The sequence below is a fragment of the Ranitomeya variabilis genome, chromosome 6, assembly GCF_051348905.1.
Source record: "Ranitomeya variabilis isolate aRanVar5 chromosome 6, aRanVar5.hap1, whole genome shotgun sequence".
NCBI lineage: Eukaryota > Metazoa > Chordata > Amphibia > Anura > Dendrobatidae > Ranitomeya > Ranitomeya variabilis.
This window is the reverse complement of record NC_135237.1, coordinates 407,248,643-407,270,072: the sequence shown is the minus strand read 5'-3', so window position 1 is coordinate 407,270,072 and position 21,430 is coordinate 407,248,643. Positions and strand designations below refer to the sequence as shown.

General features: G+C 41.7%; 1 protein-coding gene across 1 annotated transcript in view; it reads left to right on the top strand.

Moving 5' to 3' along the window:
• TWSG1 (twisted gastrulation BMP signaling modulator 1) overlaps positions 1–16,904 on the top strand; it is a 57,469-nt gene extending 40,565 nt beyond the window's left edge. The window contains exon 5 of the mRNA XM_077270208.1: positions 16,178–16,904. Coding sequence (XP_077126323.1) covers positions 16,178–16,359 — 182 coding nt within the window. The 3' untranslated portion in view covers positions 16,360–16,904. The remainder of the gene's footprint in view (positions 1–16,177) is intronic.
• Positions 16,905–21,430: the final 4,526 nt, after the last annotated feature.

The following is a 21,430-nucleotide window of genomic DNA, read 5'->3' as shown; positions in this document are numbered from 1 at the left end:
GAGTTCTCCTCCATCCCTCAGAACTTCTTCAGAGTTACCCCACTCAGGTCCTCTCCAGCAGAACAGGCGGCCCTGGAAGCAGAAGTTCACGACCTGCTCAGTAAGAATGTCCTGTCAGAGGTTCCGGAAGGAGAACAGGGTAGAGGATTCTACTCTCCTCTATTTCTAATAAGTAAACCTGATGGCTCCTTCAGAACAATTATTAACCTTAGGGCTCTTAATAATTTCCTGACCGTCCAATCATTTAAGATGGAAACTATTAACACCGCAATAAAGCTGCTGTTTAAAAACTGCTTTATGGTAGTATTGGATTTGAAGGACGCCTATTACCATATCCCCATTTATGCAGGTCACCAACGATACCTGAGGGTGGCGGTAAGGTTGGATGGGGTAATCAGACACTTCCAGTATAGGGCCCTCCCCTTTGGTATATCGGTCGCCCCTCGAGTGTTTACCAAAGTTATGGCGGAGGTTATGGCTCACTTGCATGAGTCCAACATTCTAATAATCCCCTACCTGGACGATCTCCTTATCGTAGGTAAAACGGCGGATCACTGTCTGGAACAGTTACATAAAGTGATGTCTGCTCTGGAGCGTCTGGGGTGGATGCTAAATGTCAAAAAATCACGCTTACAGCCCATGACGGTGCAGCGATTTTTAGGCCTGATCCTGGATTCCCAGGTTCAGGAATGCCGTTTGCCTCAAGAGAAAATTGATCGCCTGCACCTTCAGGTGCTGAATGCCTCTAAAAACCCCACCATGTCCCTTAGAAGAGCCATGTCTCTGTTGGGCTCTCTCTCGTCCTGTATTCCAGCGGTCCGATGGGCCCAGTATCATACGAGGATACTTCAGGGCGAGGTGCTGTTACAACAAAAAAGGTTGGGGGGATGTCTGGAGAGCCTGATGACCCTATCCCAAGACGCTATTATATCCCTCGGATGGTGGCTAGTCCAAGAGAACCTGTCCACAGGGGTCCCCTGGGAATATAATGTAACTCGTATAGTCACCTCGGACGCTAGCCCTTCTGGATGGGGGGCTCACATGGGGGATACATTGATCCAGGGGCTTTGGGATCGGGATCAGATAGAAATGTCTTCCAACCTAAAGGAGTTAACGGCTGTGGAACAGGCAGTTAAATCACTCCTTGTCTATCTACAGGGCCACCACGTGCGGGTATTCTCGGACAATCGGGTCGCCGTGGCATACATAAATCACCAAGGCGGGACTCGTTCCAAATCCCTAATGTGCGTAGCAGATCGTCTATTCCATCTAGCAGAGCAACATCTTCTCTCATTGACGGCTCTTCACATAAGAGGGGCAGAAAACACTACAGCGGATTTCTTAAGCCGCAACACATTGAGGGAGGGGGAGTGGTCCCTGAACGACTCCATCTTCAACCTCATCGTGGAAAGATGGGGTCAACCAGAAATAGACCTGTTTGCCACAAAAGAAAACAGGAAAGTGGCACAATTCTGCTCTCTCAACCCCAGAGAAAATCCTCTGTCAGTAGACGCCCTCCTCATAGACTGGAACTTCAGGCTAGCCTACGCCTTTCCTCCCCTGTCTCTACTTCCTCTGGTGGTGAGGAAAATCAGGAAGGACAAAGCCACAGTGATAATAATTGCCCCCTTCTGGCCCAGAAGGACGTGGTTTCCATGCCTGAGGGCTATGTCGATATCCGACCCATGGGTCTTGCCAGACATCCCGGATCTCCTGTCCCAGGGCCCAGTCTACCATCCTCGGGCGGTTGGCCTTCATCTGACGGCGTGGATTTTGAGCGGGCGCTGTTAAAGGATAGGGGGTTCTCTCCGGGCCTCATTAACACTCTACTGAAGAGCAGAAAAATAATCACCACAAAGATTTATGTTAGGATCTGGAAGAGGTTCCTTCAAAACTCGGGGGTAATAGCTGGTCAGTCAATACCAATAGACCAGATTTTAGAATTCTTACAGAAAGGGTTAGATATGGGGTTATCCCCAAATACACTTAAAGTGCAGGTATCAGCCTTAGGGGCCCTCTTTGGCTGCAACATTGCTGAGAATCACTGGGTCAGCAGATTCATCAGAGCGACAAAACGGTCCAGGCCAATGGTGAAGAATAGGGTCATGCCATGGGACCTGAACCTAGTCCTCTCAGCCATGACAGAGGCCCCATTTGAGCCAATTGCATCAGCCTCTATTAAAAATGTATCACTTAAAGTAGCCTTCCTGGTGGCCCTAACATCGGCGCGTAGGATAGGCGACATCCAAGCATTATCCAGGGTTCCCCCTTACATGCAGCTTAGGGATGATAGAGTGATACTATCCCCTGATCCAGCATATCTTCCTAAAGTAGTGTCCAGGTTCCACAGAACACAGGAAATAGTTCTTCCATCCTTCCTCCCCAATCCTACTAACGATAAGGAAAGGAAGCTACACACTTTAGATGTAAAAAGATGTATCCTGGAATATCTGGCAGTAACTGATCCCTGGAAGATAGATAACGCCCTATTCGTGTCCTATCAGGGTAGTAGGAAGGGTCACAGGGCATCAAAATCTACTTTAGCTAGATGGATCAGGGAGGCTATCTCGCTGGCATACATCTCAAAGGGCAAGCCGGCGCCTGAAGGTCTGAAAGCGCATTCCACTAGAGCTATGGCGGCTTCGTGGGCGGAAAGATTGGAGGTGTCGATCGACCAAATTTGTAAGGCTGCTACTTGGTCTTCTCCACACACATTCTATAACCATTATAGATTGAACTTGGGTGCCTCTTCTGACCTTTCGTTTGGTGTAAGGGTGCTGCAAGCTGTAGTCCCTCCCTAGTTAGTTACTCTCTGTAATTCTCTCCGTAGTGCTGTCATGGACGACCGATAAAGTCTTAGTTACTCACCGGTTAACGGTGTTTTTCGGAGTCCATGACAGCACCTGTACATACCCTCCCGTCTTCTTAAGTTCTGGGTGTACACCTCTTCCTTTATTTATATAATTCACGGGTAGTGAATAGTTAGTTATTTGTATCATTGTTTATTATGTATGCTATTAACCTTGGTGGTCCTCTTGTGCTCTGTAAACCAACTGATGCGTGGGAGAGGTGCCGCCCTTATGTATCTGTAGGTTTCCTGTTCCTGAAGGGCGGATCCCCTCTCTCCGTAGTGCTGTCATGGACTCCGAAAAACACCGTTAACCGGTGAGTAACTAAGACTTTTTGGCGTATTCCACACTATTTCGTACTATTGTATTAATAATGGATAGGTGTCAGAATTGACGCCTCTCCATTATTAATCTGGCTTAATGTCACCTTACAATAGCAAGGTGACATTAACCATTCATTACCCCATATCCCACCGCTACACGGGAGTGGGAAGAGAGTGGCCAAGTGCCAGAATAGGCGCATCTTACAGATGTGCCTTTTCTGGGGTGGCTGGGGGCAGATGTTTTTAGCCAGGGGGGGCCAATAACCATGGACCCTCTCTAGGCTATTAATATCTGCCCTCAGTCACTGGCTTTACCACTCTGGCGGAGAAAATTGCGCGGGAGCCCACACCAATTTTTTCCGCGATTTAACCCTTTATTTTACAAGCTACAGCGCCCAAATTTTGCACATACACACTACTAACATTAGTAGTGTGGAATATGCAAAAAAAAAAAGGGATATGAGATGGTTTACTGTATGTAAACCATGTCTCATATCCTGTCGGGTTTGTGAAGGAGAAAGAAAAAGCCGGCAATTGAATTACCGGCTTTTCTATAGAACACGCTGCGTATTTCTCTCAAGTCACACTGCTGCTCCGTGTGTAATCCGTATTTTTCTCGCCCCCTAGACTTTCATTGGCGTATTTTTTGCGCAATACGCTGACAAACTCAGCATGCTGCGATTTTCTACAGCCGTACAATACCGTATATTACGGATGCGTAATATACGGCTGATAGGAGCAGCCCCATAGAGATTCATTGGGCCGTGTGTAATGCGTATTTTACGGACGTATTTTCTGCGCTCATACGTCCGTAAAACTCGCTAGTGTGACGCCGGCCTTATAGTAATATTTAATTTACTCAGCCCAATTTTATACAAGTTTGTGAATCACCTGAGGGTTAAACATATTCACTACTCCACTAGATGAATTTCTTGAAAGGTATAGTTTACAAAATGGGATCACCTGTGGGAGTTTCTGCTGTTTTGGCATGACAGGGGCTCTTCAAATGTGACATGGTATCCGCAACCTATACCAGCCAAAATGGTGCTCATTCCCTTTTTCCAGCCCTACCATGCCCCCAAGCAGTCGTTTTTCAACAAATACGGGGTACCTGGTGTACGTTGGAGAAATTGCACAACAAATGTTGACATCCATTTTCTCTTGTTACACTTGTGAAAATAAAAATAAAAATAAAAATTGGGGCTGAAACAACATTTTTGTCAGGACAATGTTTTTTTTAATTTTCACCGCTCAACATTATATAATTCTGTGAAGCCCCTGAGGTTTCAAGGTGCTCACCACACACCTAGATAAAGTCCTTGAGGGGTCTAGTTTACAAAAAGGGTAATTTGTGGAGGGTTTCCACTGTTTAGGCACATCAGGGACTCTCCAAACGCAACATGGCATCAGCTGTTGATTCCAGCCAATTTTGCATTTCAAAATTCCAAAACTCTGCTCCTTCCCTTCGGAGCCCTACCATACACCCAAACAGTTGTTTTTCCACCACATATGGGGTATTGGCGTACTCAGGAGAAATTGCACAACAAATTTCAGTGTGCAATTTCTCCTGTTACTCTTTTGAAAATGAAAAATTTGGCACTAAAGTAAAATTTTTGTGGGAAAAAGTTAAATGTTCATTTTTTTTTCCCTTCCACATTGCATTAATTCCTGTAAAGCACCTGAAGGGTTAATAAACTTCTTGAATTTGGTTTTGAGCACCTTGACGGGTGTAGTTTTTAGAAGTGTCACTTTTGGGTATTTTCTGTTATATGGGCCCCTCAAAGTCACTTCAAATGTGAAAAAATGGTTTTATAAGATTTATGGAAAAATAAGAACCTGCTGATCAACTTTTAACCCTTCTAACTTCGTAACAGAAAAAACACGGTTTCAAAAATTGTGCTGATGTAAAGTGAACACGTGGGAAATGTTTATGAATTATTTTGTGTGACATAATTCTCTGGTTTAAGGGCATAAAGATTAAAAGTTAGAAAATTGTGACATTTTCAAAAGTTTTTTGCCAAATTTCTGATATTTTCAGAAATAAACGCAAGTTATATCTAACAAATTTTAACACTATCATGAAGTACAATATGTCAGGAAAAAACAATCTCAGAATCGCTGGAATACATTGAAGCGTTCCAGAGTTATAGCCACATAAAGTAACACTGGTCAGAATTGTAAAAATTGACCCGGTCATGAAGGCACAAAAGAGTTAATAGGGCTAATAGTACTGATTTCTTACTGAAGCGTAAGGGTACCGTTACACTAAACGACTTACCAACGATCACGACCAGCGATGCGATCGTTGGTAAGTCGTTGTGTGGTCGCTGGGTAGCTGTCACACAGACAGCTCTCTCCAGCGACCAACGATCAGGGGAACGACTTCGGCATCGTTGAAACTGTCTTCCCTGCAGCACCCGGGTAACCAAGGTAAACATCGGGTTACTAAGCGCAGGGCCGTGCTTAGTAACCCGATATTTACCCTGGTTACCATTGTAAAAGTAAAAAAAAAACACTACATACTCACCTTCTGATGTCTGTCACGTCCCCCGCCGGCGGCTTCCCCGCACTGAATGTGTCAGCGCCGGCCGGCCGTAAAGCAGAGCACAGCGGTGACGTCACCGCTGTGCTCTGCTTTACGGCCGGCCGGCGCTGACACATTCAGTGCACGGAAGCCGCCGGCGGGGGACGTGACAGACATCAGAAGGTGAGTATGTAGTCTTTTTTTTATTTTTTTTACTTTTACAATGGTAACCAGGGTAAATATCGGGTTACTAAGCGCGGCCCTGCGCTTAGTAACCCGATATTTACCCTGGTTACAAGTGAACACACACCGATCCAGCGATGACAGTGGGTGATCAGCGACGAAATAAAGTTCTGGACTTCTAGCTCCGACCAGCGATATCACAGCAGGATCCAGATCGCTGCTGCGTGTAAAACACAACGAGATCGCTATCCAGGACGCTGCAATGTCACGGATCGTCGTCAATCTCGCTGCAAAGTCGCTTAGTGTGAAGGTACCTTAAGGAAACGAAGAATGTAACATTTGCTTAAATTGAAGAAACCTTAAACTGAATGCTAGTAATGTTGGCTGGGCTTCCATGATCTGGAACTAGCAGTGCTTTGGATGTTCATGTTTGCAGCATCCAAAGCACTGCGGTCTGTTGAGCAAAGGTAAATATGCATGTACGGATTCACCGTGTCCAGTAGGTTCTAGTGCTGTAATTTCTGTTGTGGAGACCAGTGTCTCCGCAAGATAAATAGACCTGCTGTAGTCTGGAAAGATGCGCCACATGTCAGTCTCCGCAGGTGATTCGCAGGCGTCTCTGGATGCATAGTGGTGGACATGGGATTTCTAGAAATCCCATCCACTACAACTACGCAGCGTCAAACTCGCAGCAACTCCGGATTGTGGGTACACACCCCTGACACCTCAAGTCTAATATGTGAGGTTTCTGCGTTTGCTTTATATCTCCACCCCTGGCGCTATTGTCCGCTGCAGTGACTGATCATTGTGGCAGTTTCTGTCCTATTGCAGAGCGAGGTGCAGCTCTGGAGCACAACTGCTACTCTGGTAAGTTGAGTACTTTTACCTATTTATTGCATTCATGAATGTTTTCTGCAAAGATTACATGACTGCATTACTACCATATATTACAATATTCTTATTCTAATAAATGAGTTCTAAATCATTACGAGACATCTGCACTTGCAATTTAGATATTTTCTTTTACTTCTGTAATTACAAAAATGTATGTAATTACCAGTTTAATCAACAGGAGACAGGAGCAGTGAAAGACTGTCATCTTTATGGTTTGCGTACTTGGCCGATTTCTTCCCATAGCGAGAAACAATTGACTAAATATAAGTCCTGTTCACACACGCTGATACAAAGATTTTTATTGTATGTATCGCCATTTGTTATCTGAGATCTCTGATAACGAATAGCAAAAGCTACGATATAAATCTTTCTTCTTTGATAAAGTTCTTTTTGTTTGTGTGTGTTACAGTACACACAAACGCTACTTTTTTGGGTTTTTTTCTGCTGCTTTGCATCTGCATATTTTCTGCAGATGTCCGTACCATAATGTACAATAACAATATATGGACTGAATATTGCATTTTTGCTGCTGCTATTAATTTTTATTTTCTTTTAGTACAGAAAAGCTTTGATTCAGCACTTTTTTCTAAACAGATAAATATATATATAATAATAATTAATTATTCAGGCTCTAGCCGATAGAGAAAAAAAACAAAATGCACAGCTGTACTTTCGACACAGTGTGCTGCAGTTAGAATAAAATCATATCCACATCATTTGTACAATTTAAACACAAAAAACAAACAGAAAAAAAATGCAGTCTTTACACTACATGGGAATATGGCCAGAATGATTTTTGTTTTTATAAAACCACAGCATCACCCTCCGCCCTATAATTCCTGCAGATTTTTGAATGAAAGTTTATGAAAGTTATATTGTATGTTATTTTTTTGGCAGAGGATCCATTCCCTCGTGTAGAAATTCTTCCAGTATTACCATAATGAAATATTTACTTTGTCACCCTTTATAAAGCAACTGTGCACAATTTGCAGCACCTACCTCTGATCCATGTTTATCTGGTCACCCATTCTAATTTCTGTTTAAGCGTTTTGAATTTTTAGCTTTATGTGATTTATGTTATACCTTCTTAAATTCGCTTCCGCGTTTGTTTATATACTAACGTATGCAGGCGGCTGCCACTTCCCTAAAAGGTTTTTTTTCTCCTCTGGGAAACACAATGTTTTATGTCCTTATGTCCTCTTTCTACTGAGATTACACAATGGTATATGTTGTGTAAGCTTGGTAGTTTTATGAATTTCTTATTCACACATTGGATTTCTCACAATTTCAATCCGTTTTAGTTAAATAAAATAATAAAAATAAAACTTTTTTTTTTTTTTTGAGACCTTGAATGACATGATTGATTTTCATTCAATGGATTGGAAGATATTGTATAAAACAAAAAAATAAATCAGAAATTCCACAATAGATTTTAGTTTTGCTTTTACTGCATTCATTATGCAGTAAAAATGACCTGGCAGTATGATTTCGCAGGTCCGTATGATTAGAGTGTTCTCAAACTTGTAAGTTGATTTTTTTGTTGTTGTTTCTGTCTCACCATATTCTGAGTGCTGTCTGTTTGTTTGTTTTTTTGGTTTTTTTTGTTTTTTTTTGTGGGGGTGGGGGCTTTTTCTTCTATTGATGGATCTTTGACGACTTATTTTTTTTGCAAGGTGACCTGACATTTTTATTGATGCCATTTTGGGGTATATTTGATAACTAACTAGATTTTCTTTTCTTTTCTTGTATTTCGACGCAGGTGTGTTGATTGAAAATCTGCAATGATTTTTTTTTTCCTTTACATTTATTGTCCAGGCTAATGTCCTTGAATTTTCAGCAGCAAAAACACAGCAAATAATGATACCTGCGTTTTTGCTGCGTTTTTTTTCAACACCCATTCAAGTCAATGGGTGAAAAACGCTGAAAGTGACATGCCCTATGTCCAAAAAACGCAGCAAAGCACAAAATACTGATTACATAAAAAGCCAATGTGTGTGCATGAGATTTCTGAAATCTCATAGACTTTGCTGGTACTGTAAAAAGCAGCTGAAAATTGGCATAAAAAAGCAGAAAAAACGCCCTGTGTGAACTTACCCTTATTTCATTTTAAATGTGTAATCTGGAAAGGATGGGGGGTGATTCGGATGTTGTACTTCTATGAACATGGTGTCCTCCTATGAAGCTCAGTCATAGGCTGGGCTTCACCGATGGACTAAAATGGCAAATATGGGGGGTTTTCAGCAGATTCCTGGCTGCCATAACAGCCTATCGGTCCTCTGTGAATCATTTTATTGTAAATCCTGCTGTAAGTGATTGACAGCATAATTTAAATGGTTAAACAGCAGCAATGAAAGCCATCTCTACTCAATGTTATTACAGGTATACAGTGTCATACATGCGCCATACAGTGTCTGGGTGACACAGGCCCACCAGTAATATTGATTCTGGGAACCTAATCTTTAGATATATGTACATATTACCTGACCCTTTTTCGGAAATTCCTAGCGGGAGATAGAGGATACTATGTGGTCTCCTACAACTTTCTTGTCATCTCAGCATCTATAGCATATCACATAGTTTTCCTTTTTTAATAAATTTGCAAAAATTACTACATTTTCGTTTGTTTTTTTTTAAGTCAAGATGGGGTGCAGAGTGTACATTAATGTGAAAAAAAAATAATTTTTTTGAATTTACCAAATGGCTGCAATGAAACAGAGTGAAAAATTGAAAGGGGTCTGAATACTTTCCGTACCCACTGTAAGAATGAGAAATTCTCAGATCACAATGAGAGTCAATTGTGCACAGGGGAGAAACAATTCCCAGATCTAAATTGGACTCGGATATCATTATGAGGAATTTTCAGATCACACTTAGAGTCAAAGTAGCGCAAGGGAGAGATACACTTATGAGAAAGATTCTCAAATATTGATTAGACTCGAAAGCTGCTCAGGGAGAAAGTTAGAAATAGATTCAAATTAAATGACATCTTACCTTTCTCAAGCAGCACGGCCAACCTCCATAGCTGGGAAGAGGGAAAGGTTAGGGGTAGATGGTCTTTCCCTAATTTTACCTATTTATTAACCTACACATCATGGAGGTTGCCACTCTAAGGACCTGCACCACAGGTCCACACTCTTGGTTTTGCAGCAGAAAAATCTGCAGAAATGTAATGTGTGCCCTTACCTTTTGGTTGGCAAAAATACTTGTGTGGCGCCCTTGGGTCCTGGTCATCACAGTGACATTGCTTTCCTCACGGGGAGAGTGATGTTATGCTTGGAGGCAAGGAAGGATAACTTTGTGGTTTGGAGGGAAAGTGAGTCAGAGTGCCGGAGAGTAGACTGGAGCAGTCTGAGGCAGGAAGAACGTATGAGGAGCCGTGCAGCCACGAGAAAGTGCTGCAGCTCCTGGACAGAGATAATATCGAAAGCAGAACAGATTGCAGCGAGCGTGTAGGAGAGCGAAGCACAGGAGAGTGATATCAGGGGAGACCAGCTGCGAATGGGCTGCCTCCCTCTGAGGCTCAGATAACCGGTAGCCGGAACACTGAGGTTGTAAGGGACTCTTAAGACTTACAGCAAAGACCGGCAGGACAGCTGAACTGCAAGTTACCTGTCCGCCTCAATACCCAGGAGGCACAGTGACGCATAGAGCCCGGGTCATGATAGAGATCCTGTAAAAAGGCTCGAGTCATCTGTCATACAGGTTTGTGTCCTATCCTATATGGGGGACAGAGAAGAACTGTGAGGACCTTATCAGAAGCCATAGGCAGTAATGGACTACAACACCACTGCACTAGAGGAAGGCTTTTAACTCCACCTGGGTAAGGGGACTCCCAACTTGCCTCCAAGCCGGCCGGACTCTGCCTATCCTGTGATCTGGTACCCTGGACTGCAGTTGCCTGAGGCCTACAGTAAACCAGGTAAAGAGACTGCAAACCTGTGTCCGTGTTCTTTACTGCACCATTCATCATCTTCCATCTACACACCGGGAGCCCTGGGGATATACTTCACCTGTGGGACGTTATACCATCTAGCTGCCATAACATCACCCCAGAGGACCCCTTAAAGCAGCGTCGGTCCCCACTGACTGAATACCACAGGTGGCGTCACGAACATAAACTTAATTCAATTTCCCTTTTACATGGGTGTCGCCGCCACCGTGACATCCCCCTGTGAACACCGGACCCGGTACCGGGTACCCCACGGCCCTGGCGGGCGACTCATTTGTGCAGATGCCTTGGTAAATTTTGCTGATGTTTCCACCCTTAATAGTGACATTCTTAATTTCTGACTTCTTATTCTACAAGACCTATTAACCACAGATCTATTTGGCTTGGTAACTATCAAAATGATGCAAGTTTAGTCCTGCACTAATGGTTATATTTAATAATGTTAAAATAGGCACAAATTATGGAAACTCCATGAAGAGTTTTGCTCCTACGTGATTTTTTTTTTTAATTTAAAGTTTAATATAACTTCAATTAAGTCATTAGATCAAAGTCCCACTGTGTTTCGCTCCAGGATATTCCCCCTTTTTTTTTTTTTTTTTTTTTTTTAACTTCAGCCATGTTTCTGTGTTACATTACTTCACAGCAAGATGCACAGAGCCCAAGTTCTTATAATAAAGGAAGTGGAAAAGCAGATGTGTCATATTAAACTAATTTATTGGAAATGTTTGCCTTTTCATCCCTCTTAAATGAACAAATAAAATCCTGAGGACAGGAAGAACAGGAGTATGTGTTTACACTGTGCTCCTGTCCAATGTCAGCAAATCATATGTGCGATAAATGGCTGAATCGTCTCCAAAAGGTTGAAGCATAAACAAAATATGGTGGCTAAATACTAAGGTGGAGATTTAGTGTGCCAGACAATTTTAGTATCTTACTGAACGGTTTTGAAAAGTGTCTAAAGAAGGAGGTATAACTTGGTGGATTCTAAAACAACGAAAAGACAAAAACCGTAGAAATGACCAGATAAACCAATGACATGTAATACAGATGGAGAAAGGATACCAACCAATAAACTAGCTTTGGGGGAAGGATTGCATCTCTGGATACTTTTTTTTTTTTTTTTAATGTTTTTGCCTAAATCTTATTGATTTAATATTTGACTTGACATCTGGTTCCAGAATGTCATATGCATTGTACATCGTTTTTGACAAGATTTTATAAAGCTCGTTCTATTCAAACCCTAGCTGCAACAAAGATAGAAAAAAATGGTGCCTAGCCTTCCCCACAACATAACATGTTTTTCAAACAATCTTTATACTATCCATTTATTTTATAAAGAAATTTGATTGTCAATTTTATCCTGAATTGGAACCAAATTCTGCAAAGATGGATGCCGTGGATTGCAGGTGGTATTCTAATTGCCCATTTAAGTCACTAGTGGTCATGCCTTAAGAGTTATCCACTGTTGGATAACCTCATATTAAAGGGACTCTATCACCTGAATTTGGCGGGCCTGTTTATGGTCCGATGGGTGGTGTTTTCTGTTCTTTCATGCACCCCTTCCTTTCCCGCTGTCCGCAATATTGTCTTGAATTTGATTAGGTTTCCTCTGTAGTACACGCATGCGCAATGCAATCTTGCCTGCAGCAGTATGCTTTGCCCAACTGCGGGCAAAGCCGAAAAGCATTAGTGCGCATGTGCCGGCGCACTATGTCCCGGAACACAGCGAAATACTTCCGGGACATAGTGCGCCGCCGCATGCGCACTAATGCTTTTCGGTTTTGCCCGCAGTTGGACAAAGCATACTGCGCGTGCGCAAGGCAAGATTGCATTGCGCACGCGTGTACTACGGAGGAAACCTAATCAAATTCAAGACAATATTGCGGCCAGTGGGAAAGGAAGGGGTGCATGAAAGAACAGAAAGAACAGAAAACACCACCCATCGGTCCCTTTAATGAGCTCAGGGAAGTGACTTGTGCTGCTCCTCCATTCTCGGTGCTGCATTCCCGGCTGGGTTCAACATCCGGCAAAGGTATCATGTGGACTCTATGGCCAGTCAGCAGTTGCTTATCAGTGGAAGTGTTCACATTTTGTTTCTTCTGCTAGAGCAAAAGTTGAGTGTTGCAGACAATCAGCGGCTGATTGGCTTCAGGGATGGGTCTACATGATGTCCCTGTCAGATGTTGATCTCAGCAGACCTGCTGGAGACACTGCACTGATTTTAGAAAAGTGGTACTGGTCCAGAAGCATCAATTTTTTTTTTTTTATTGAATTTCCAGAACCTGCTGATGAGGGTTTTTCCAGTAGAGAACAACCCCTTTAAAGCTAAAGCAAGGAGTAGAGTTTAAGTGATTTACATGTTCCCTTAATCCCTACAAGGTAGCATCAAATTTATCGTGGGACTCCCTAGGTTTCTGCTTTTATGGAGTGTTTCCCATTAGCTCAGTGGTGCCAGAACATAAAACGGTTATTTTAGTCAGAAAAAGTTTAACTGGCAGGAATTAGGCTGAAGTCAGAGGCGGCAGCAGACAAATGAACAAAGTCTAAAAGACAAATTGAGTTCTATACATCGTAAGCATTAACAAACTTTAGCCGTCTAGGGACCAAATTGACGTAATTGCTCAATCCTAGATTACTGTGGGAAGGATCGTCATTATAGTTAAAGCACATGAGCATTAGTGGTAATCGGGACCACTGGCTCTAATAAAAAAAGATAAGGCGCAGACAGACGGCCGTATTTCTCGTGTGAGGATCGCATTGCAATCCTCGGACTGACCATCGGCTCTCCTGACCTGAGCATAACAGCTGCATAGAAATACATCATGCTGTCACGATCAGGTCAGGAAAAGTGTTGAGCCAGTCTGTGCACTGCGATGCAATCCTCGCATGAGCAATTCTGTCATCTATATGCGCCCTTATGGATAAAATTTAGTGCAGAATACCCAGCATTAATTGAGCCAGCAGAGTGCACCGTATTTATACTGCTAGTGGAGTGTGCATGGGTTTTCATCAATTGTTATAGCACAGTGCCTTAAATAGTACTGGAAAAGTTCCCACTTCAATCATTTCAGTGGCATGCACACTAATGAATTAATAATGCCAGATATTTGCCCCCATTAATAGTAAGATTCTCTTGAGGGTGCCATTCTAAATTTTCCCAATAAAAGTCCAGACTCCCACACTGACCCTCCTAAAATACTTTCTACAAACCAGTGTTATAGACCTGTAGGCACTTTGAGGCACCAGATAGTCTTAGCAATGCTTATGTTGGGATTTTTCCTCTTTTAGGCTACGTTCACATTAGCGGCGGGCGCCGCAGCGGCGCCGCATGCGTCATGCGCCCCTATATTTAACATGGGGGCGCATGGACATGCGTCACACTTGCGTTTTGCGCCGCATGCGTCGCTGCGGCGCCCGCGTCCGGGCGCAGAGGACGCAGCAAGTTGCATTTTTGCTGCGTCCAAAATCAATTAAAAAAAGGACGCATGCGGCGCAAAACGCAGCGTTGTGCATGCGTTTTGCTGCGTTTTTGTTTGCGTTGTGCGCTGCGGCGCCGACGCTGCGGCGCACAACGCAAATGTGAACGTAGCCTTACACAACATATATTGAGGTGAAAAATTTGTATTGCTTCATTAGGCATCTTGAAGTAGCCATATAATAGAATATGGTCCTTGGCCTGAAAAGCCAATGCATCTCTAATTTAATATGCATGGGTCTTTCCCCACTCTCCACCAACATATGATGTTAGGAAAAAGGATTGTCAATGTTGAAAGCAGCAGCTTACTTGCCTGTCCTCACTGCAAATGTATGTACACACGGCTTAACTGAGCATTCGTGTATATGAGATGGGGGTTGGGAGAGATGGATGCTGGGTTTTTTTTGTTTGTTTGTTTTGTTTTCTGATTATGATATAGTAGGATAATGCAGGTCCATTATGAGTTTAAGGTGAGCCATAAAGAAGAGCCAATAGTCTTCAACAACATCTCTGTTGTGCTGGAAGGATTATTAAGACTTTCCCAAGGATTATAAACTATAAAGCTGTGTTTTCTTTGAGAATCTGGTGTTTACTGTATGACTAATGGTCAGTATGTTCCATTTAATTTCTCCTTACCAAACCTGACCTCCTTGAGCTTGGCAGTACAGATGTGTGTTTTTAGGATGTCCTTGTATAACCCAAAGTCTAAATCGGATCTGTGACTCCAGAGGTGATGTAGTTAAAGGATAAACATCTTAAAAGTGTCAGAAGAGAACTTCCTAAAAAATGGTTGGCAAAAGTGGAAAGACAAACATGTCCTGGTTCTAGAAACGGTTATAATTTTATGTCTGTACATCCACTATTGGTTTCCTTATTGTCTAAATAAACTTGCACACGAGCCTAGAATGTTGGAAGTGTGTTAGCCACCCACAGTATTTAGGGGCTGCCAAGTGTCTCTCCTTGGAAATGGTCATATTTTCCAGCGGTAAAGTCACTATTATGTTTAATTACTGAGGATTTTTGGTTTCTTGTGTTTTGCTGCCAAGTTACCACACGCCCTATTTTTCATATGTATGCCGTTTGCGAAGACTACGCTGCTTTCATATGGGCAAAATTTTAAAGAAAAATCATTGGTAGTATCACATGTCTGTATAGTGTAAATGTGTGATGTTTAAATAATGGGAATGGCCACGAACAACATTTTCCCCAAAACAGTAGTAAGCCCCTAATCTATCCAACCTTCCAATAGATTTTCTCATATGGTTTTCATGGCTGTTGGCTCATTTTGAGTGATTATTCTATATGTTTAACACATTTTTTTGAAGAGTATTTTGAAATAGAACCTCTCTAAAATCCTACCTGAAAACTCCATCAATAACTAACCAAATTTGCTATTCTTACAAGATTTTTCATTTGGCTTTTTGAGAGGGTTTTAAAAATGCCTGGTAGAAATGAGAAAAACTTTGGAATTTGTTTGAAATGCAGGGGGGAAGAAAACACTCTTCCAAACTTCTTTAAAGAACATTAGAAAAATTTTCAGGAAAAGAAAAACTCTTCCAAAAATCCCGCTAACTTGACCACATCCCCTCCCACCCCCTCCCCCAGAAAAAAAAAAGAAAAGAAAAAAGAATGTTCCCTGAAACTAAACTTTTTTTTTTTTTTATGCCTGAAAAAAGCTCTACATAGCTTTAGTTTTGCATTAACTGTAGGGCTTCACGTTGGAAGACATTGGAATGGCTATTGAATCAGTCCTGTGTAGTACATCCATGGGTTTTAGAAATGGCAAATTTGAACATGGTTCCCGGAGCTTCACATTTGGCTAACATTCCATAGATGAGGGCTACAAAGCCAGAAATGGTGAATTCAAGATGACACACTTTTTTTATTTATTTTTTATTTTTATTTCATTCTGTGCTATTTACATTTTAATCAAAACTTTTCAGATTAATAACATATTGTATTTCTGTATTTATTTTGCAGAGCATATGTGCACAGTGGTGTACTTTGATGACTGCATGTCTATCCATCAGTGTAAAGTTTCCTGTGAGTCTATGGGCGCATCAAAGTACCGGTGGTTTCACAACGCATGTTGTGAGTGTGTTGGTCCAGAATGTATAGACTATGGCAGTAAGGCAGTGAAATGTATGAACTGTATGTTCTGAGCCATTATCCCCAGGCTCTTTTCTGCCCACTGTATAGAACTGCATTCCTGCCACTAAGCTGTTGTATAATCTCTGCTGAACTACAGCAGTACATGACACTGTCCATTTGGAGAAAATGGTAAAGAAGAAAATGTCGCATAGAAAGGAGCATTCAATTTTTGGTGACAAAATTTTTTGTTTTTATACTCTAGATTTTTGTAAATGTTTTAGATTGCTGTGTACCATTTCAGATTTGTATTTTTTATAAACCATGTAAAATTAAATTTTATTATATACGGTAATTTACCATATCTGTACCATTTATAATGTCTTTACATTTGGGAGAGCAAAGTTTCTGTAACAGAAAAAAGGTTTGCTGTGATATTATGACTTAAATGGCTGTTCCCTGAAATAGTTTAAAGGCAAACGCATTGTTTACTGAAAAAGTATATTATGTAACTTGTATAATTTTCTTGATGTTATTCCTCTAATTTTGGGATTTTTTTTTATAATTTGTCGCACTTTTGGTCAACACTTTGAAATGTTTCATAAATCAATTTTACTTACTTTTTTGCATCTTGTGTTTTGTTCCTTTTATAATTGTGTGAAAAGAGGTCTATTTTAGTAATTAGCTAGCTAGTGTACTACAAACACTGGAAATGCTAAGTATATAATTATAACAATTGTAGCAAAGCCAGGTAGTCTAGAGTTAAAACCTACCTCTACAGGTTCTGATTAGATCACCTGGCTGGCCCTGCATATACCTAGGCTAGCTGTTCTTCTTAATCAGTCAAGTCAGAGAAGCTGACCAGATTGGATGTGTCTTGGAGCTAGAGAGAGAGCTATCTCCGAGCTGCTACCGAGCAGGCGTGGGCAGCACCATCTTGGATGAGGAATTTTTTTCTTCTCCAGTAAGATGACGTTACTGGTGTATGCGCAGTCGCAGCTATTGGATCACCAAAGCAGACACCGATGGCAGCTACTGCGCAGGCCCGGCGGGTGCCATTTTCAAATTTATTTATTTATTTATTTTTTTTCCTCTAGCTGAATAACCTGAAAAAAAAGTAGTATTGGCACACAAAACGTGATTTTACCTGCAGAATAGGTTTTTTTTTTCCCTTCACTATGTACATATATTAATTAAGCAAACTAGAGGGCAGGTCAGTGAGGGAGTAGTGACCTATCAGCAGTCTGCATTATGATTATATAATCCGAGCACCTCATACACCAACCCTGCCTTAGGGCACGAGAATCTCATTAACCCAAAACTGAAAATAAAGATTAAAGAACCACCATAAGACGGATTTCATCAACTCTGGTATCATTTTAATCAGTATAACGGCGCCGACCTGACACTGTGTGTAGGTTACTGTGCACAATCCTGCTGACAGGTTCCCTTTAAGCAATTAGTTGATGTGCAGCAGCAAATACAGCAGCAGAAACAGTTACAACATCAGCAGGATGTTGGCAGCAGTTACAACAGAAGCAGCACATTGCTCTCTGGGCAGAAAGTGTCTGGATCAAGGAGATTTGCACCATGCGCCTGCCCAAGTAAAGGTATCCGTGTGATGCGAATGGTACGGAAGGCCTTACAGAAGATGACTCTAGAGCAGACCTGGGCAAACTGCAGCCTGCAGGCCACATCCGGTCCTCTGGCTTTTTCAGCCTGTCCCACAAACCGAGACAGCCAAAGGGCTGAAACTGTGGCCCCCTGGCTGTACCGTACCCTCCCCCATCTGCCGTCCATCCGTTGCTGTCGCCGCTATCTAAATCATCAGATATGTATACAGTGGCATGTGAAATTTTAAGCACCCCTGATCAAAATTACTGTTGTAAACCATTAAGCAAGTTGGAAGATGAAATGATCTCTAAAAGGACTAAAGTTAAAGATGACTCATTTATTTTAGGCAAAAAAAAAATTATATATTTTCATCTTAAAAATTTACAAAAAGAAAAATGGGCCGATTTGTAAAAGTTTGGGCACCGTGCACGGTTGGTACCTAGTAGGACATCAAATATCACGGCTTGTAAACACTTCTTGTAGTCAGCCAAGAGTCTTTCAGTTCTTGTTTAAGGGATTATCATCCATTCTTTCTTGGAAAATTCTTACAGTTCTGTGAGATTCCTTAGTCGCCTTGCATGTGCTGCTATTTTGAGGTCTAGCCACAGAATTTCAATGATGTACAACCAAGAAGAGGGGATCTACATCAGAATCCCACCCAGCAAAAACAGGCAATATTACTACAAAAATGTAAATTGTATATCCAATTAGGGGTGATAGAGAAACAAGAAATGCAAAGGGGTTAACTAGAAAAATAATAAATCTTATTAACCAGAAATTACAATAACCTGCAAAAAAGGGTAAAGTGTCATAGAGTAGGAAAAGTACAGCTAAACACAGACATGAGGAGAGGTGGAAAGCATCACCATATCAAGAGGAGACAAACAAATCCCTCATAGTATGTGCTCCTAAAAGGAATGTGCCGAATACCCCTACAGAGGCGTAATGAATGCTATATACTGACATAAGATGACTTATAAATAATATACAAAAATAGTGGTTCCACACTAACATATATTTTCTTAAATATAGCAACAGGAGGGAACCAGAGGGAGACCAATATGGTAGATCGCAGGTTATAAGTGGAAAATGCATTTAAACAGGTCCATAACCCGTGGACCCAGAAGTTGATGTAAACTACATAAGCCAGTCACCATAATAGGACAAACTAAACCCTATAGAGCAGGTCAGATGTATGGCAGAGATTTCCTTGAGACATGATGTCAAATAATGGAGGAGCACAAGAGGGATAGTGCAAAAGTCTCGACGTGTGTTTCACCTGTTAGACTTTGTCAGGAGGCGTGGTCTAAGATAAAAGGTGGGTGCTTTGTAAATGAAACAATCCAGACCCACAGCGAATTGGCGTGCAACCCATCATGTTGCTCTGTCCCACACATGTTGGGGGAGCGGGCGTGCATCATCGCCTCCATCACCATTACATGCCTGGCCTGCAACGCCACTGGGACCGAGCAGCGCTTGTGTGGGGCGCGTCTGCGCTAATCCAAAGATTGGGGCTCCCAGCAGTGTACAGATGGATACCCTGAATGGTAGGGCTTGCAGTGAATCAGACGGCGAGGAGGGAGGACAACACCCCCTGGTCACCAAAGTGACGTGGCAGAACTGCACCACCGATCAAGGTGGGGCCTCTGAGTACAAGCCCACAGGAATAAATAACAATGAGTCACAAAAACGTAAAGCCTCGTGGTGACGCGGATAGAGCCGCGCCACCCACAGCGTGGAGAGGAGAAGCCCATCAGTCACTATGGCGGGCTTGAAATCCTGGTCATAATGGTTACTGGCTATAATGAATCTACAGGGTGGGCCATTTATATGGATACACACAAAATGGGAATGGTTGGTGATATCAACTTCCTGTTTGTGGCACATTAGTATATGGGAGGGGGGAAACTTTTCAAGATTGGTGGTGACCATGGTGGCCATTTTGAAGTTGGCCATTTTGGATCCAACTTTATTTTTTCAATGGGAAGAGTGTCATGTGACACATCAAACTTATTGAGAATTTCACAAGAAAAACAATGGTCTGCTTGGTTTTAACGTAACTTTTATTCATTCATGAGTTATTTACAAGTTTATGACCACTTATAAAATGTCAAGAATGGGAGAAGAGGGTTGCATTGACAATCCAACACAATGGGCAGCACTTTAAACATCTTTTATAAGTTTCCCCCCTCCCATATACTAATGTGCCACAAACAGGAAGTGGATATCACCAACCATTCCCATTTTATTTAGGTGTATCCATATAAATGGCCCACCCTGTATATTCATTATAGCCAGTAACTATTATGACCAGGATGTAAGATGTATCACATACTGTAAATTACCTGCCTCAAGATGGAGCATATGAAATCACACCGCCATTGGCGGACAATCTCCCACTCACCACAGCAACGTGGCCATGAGACCCATCAGTCGAAGCAGGAGAAAGCAAATGGATCATGGCACAAAATGGTCAAAATAAGAGATGGCACAATATATAAGTGCCATAAAAGTCCATCCTTTCGAGTCATAAATATATATATTTATTATAAATACGGTATATCAATAGTATAAAGAGAAATTACTGATGATGGTGATAACAAAAAGGAGGACAAATATAATAATAATAATAATGGAAGTCTTTCTTCACAAGGTATAACTAATGCAGATCTGGAAGCTTGGGAATCATGTGGAGTATGATGAATAGACGCCGAATGGTACGGATTAGATAAATATAGAAAATTAAAAAGTAATAATGAAAGGACTAAAGTGTATATAATTTAAAAACACATTTCATGAATAATGATAAAAAAACACACATTGCCCTGCCCAAATAAAATTAAAAAAAAACAATCATTTAAAAAAAAAGGCCCATTTGTGTTAACGCATCCAACATGACCGTCCAACGTGTCTCTTCTGCAGCAGTTTGTTTAATATTACCACCCCATATGCCCATGTAAACATGGCAGATCCTGCACACTGAAAATCCCTTGGGATTACAGTTGTGGGTTTCAAAAAAATGTTTAGGTATAGTTTTTAATAGGTGAGGCAATCGACTGCATTTTTATGTCTCTAATGTGTTCTTGGACTTGTCTTTTAAATGGTCTGGTCGTCATGCCTATGCATATCCGACTGCAGGGGCAACTCGCATGATAAATCACCGCTTCTGTCTTGCAAGTGATGTGGTGGAGGATCTTAAAGATTTTGTCTTTTTTAGAGTTAGAAGATACATTTTCTTCAAAATATATGTACAAGCAGAACATCTGCCACAGGTGAAGCATCCCCAAGGGGAACCTTGACTCCCCAAAAGAAAGTTGCTCTTAAGGGAGACGTAGTTACTGTTAGATAGTATATCGCCAAGTGTACGTGATTTACGCCAAGTCACTAGGGGATGTTTTGTAAGTAGGTATTGCAGATCCCTATCAGTGAGAAGAACAGGCCAGTGTCTAGAAAAAATCTTTTTAATATGAATCCAATGTGCATTAAAGGTAGTGATAAACCTTGCTGTAGACTCTGATGCAGTCACCCTGG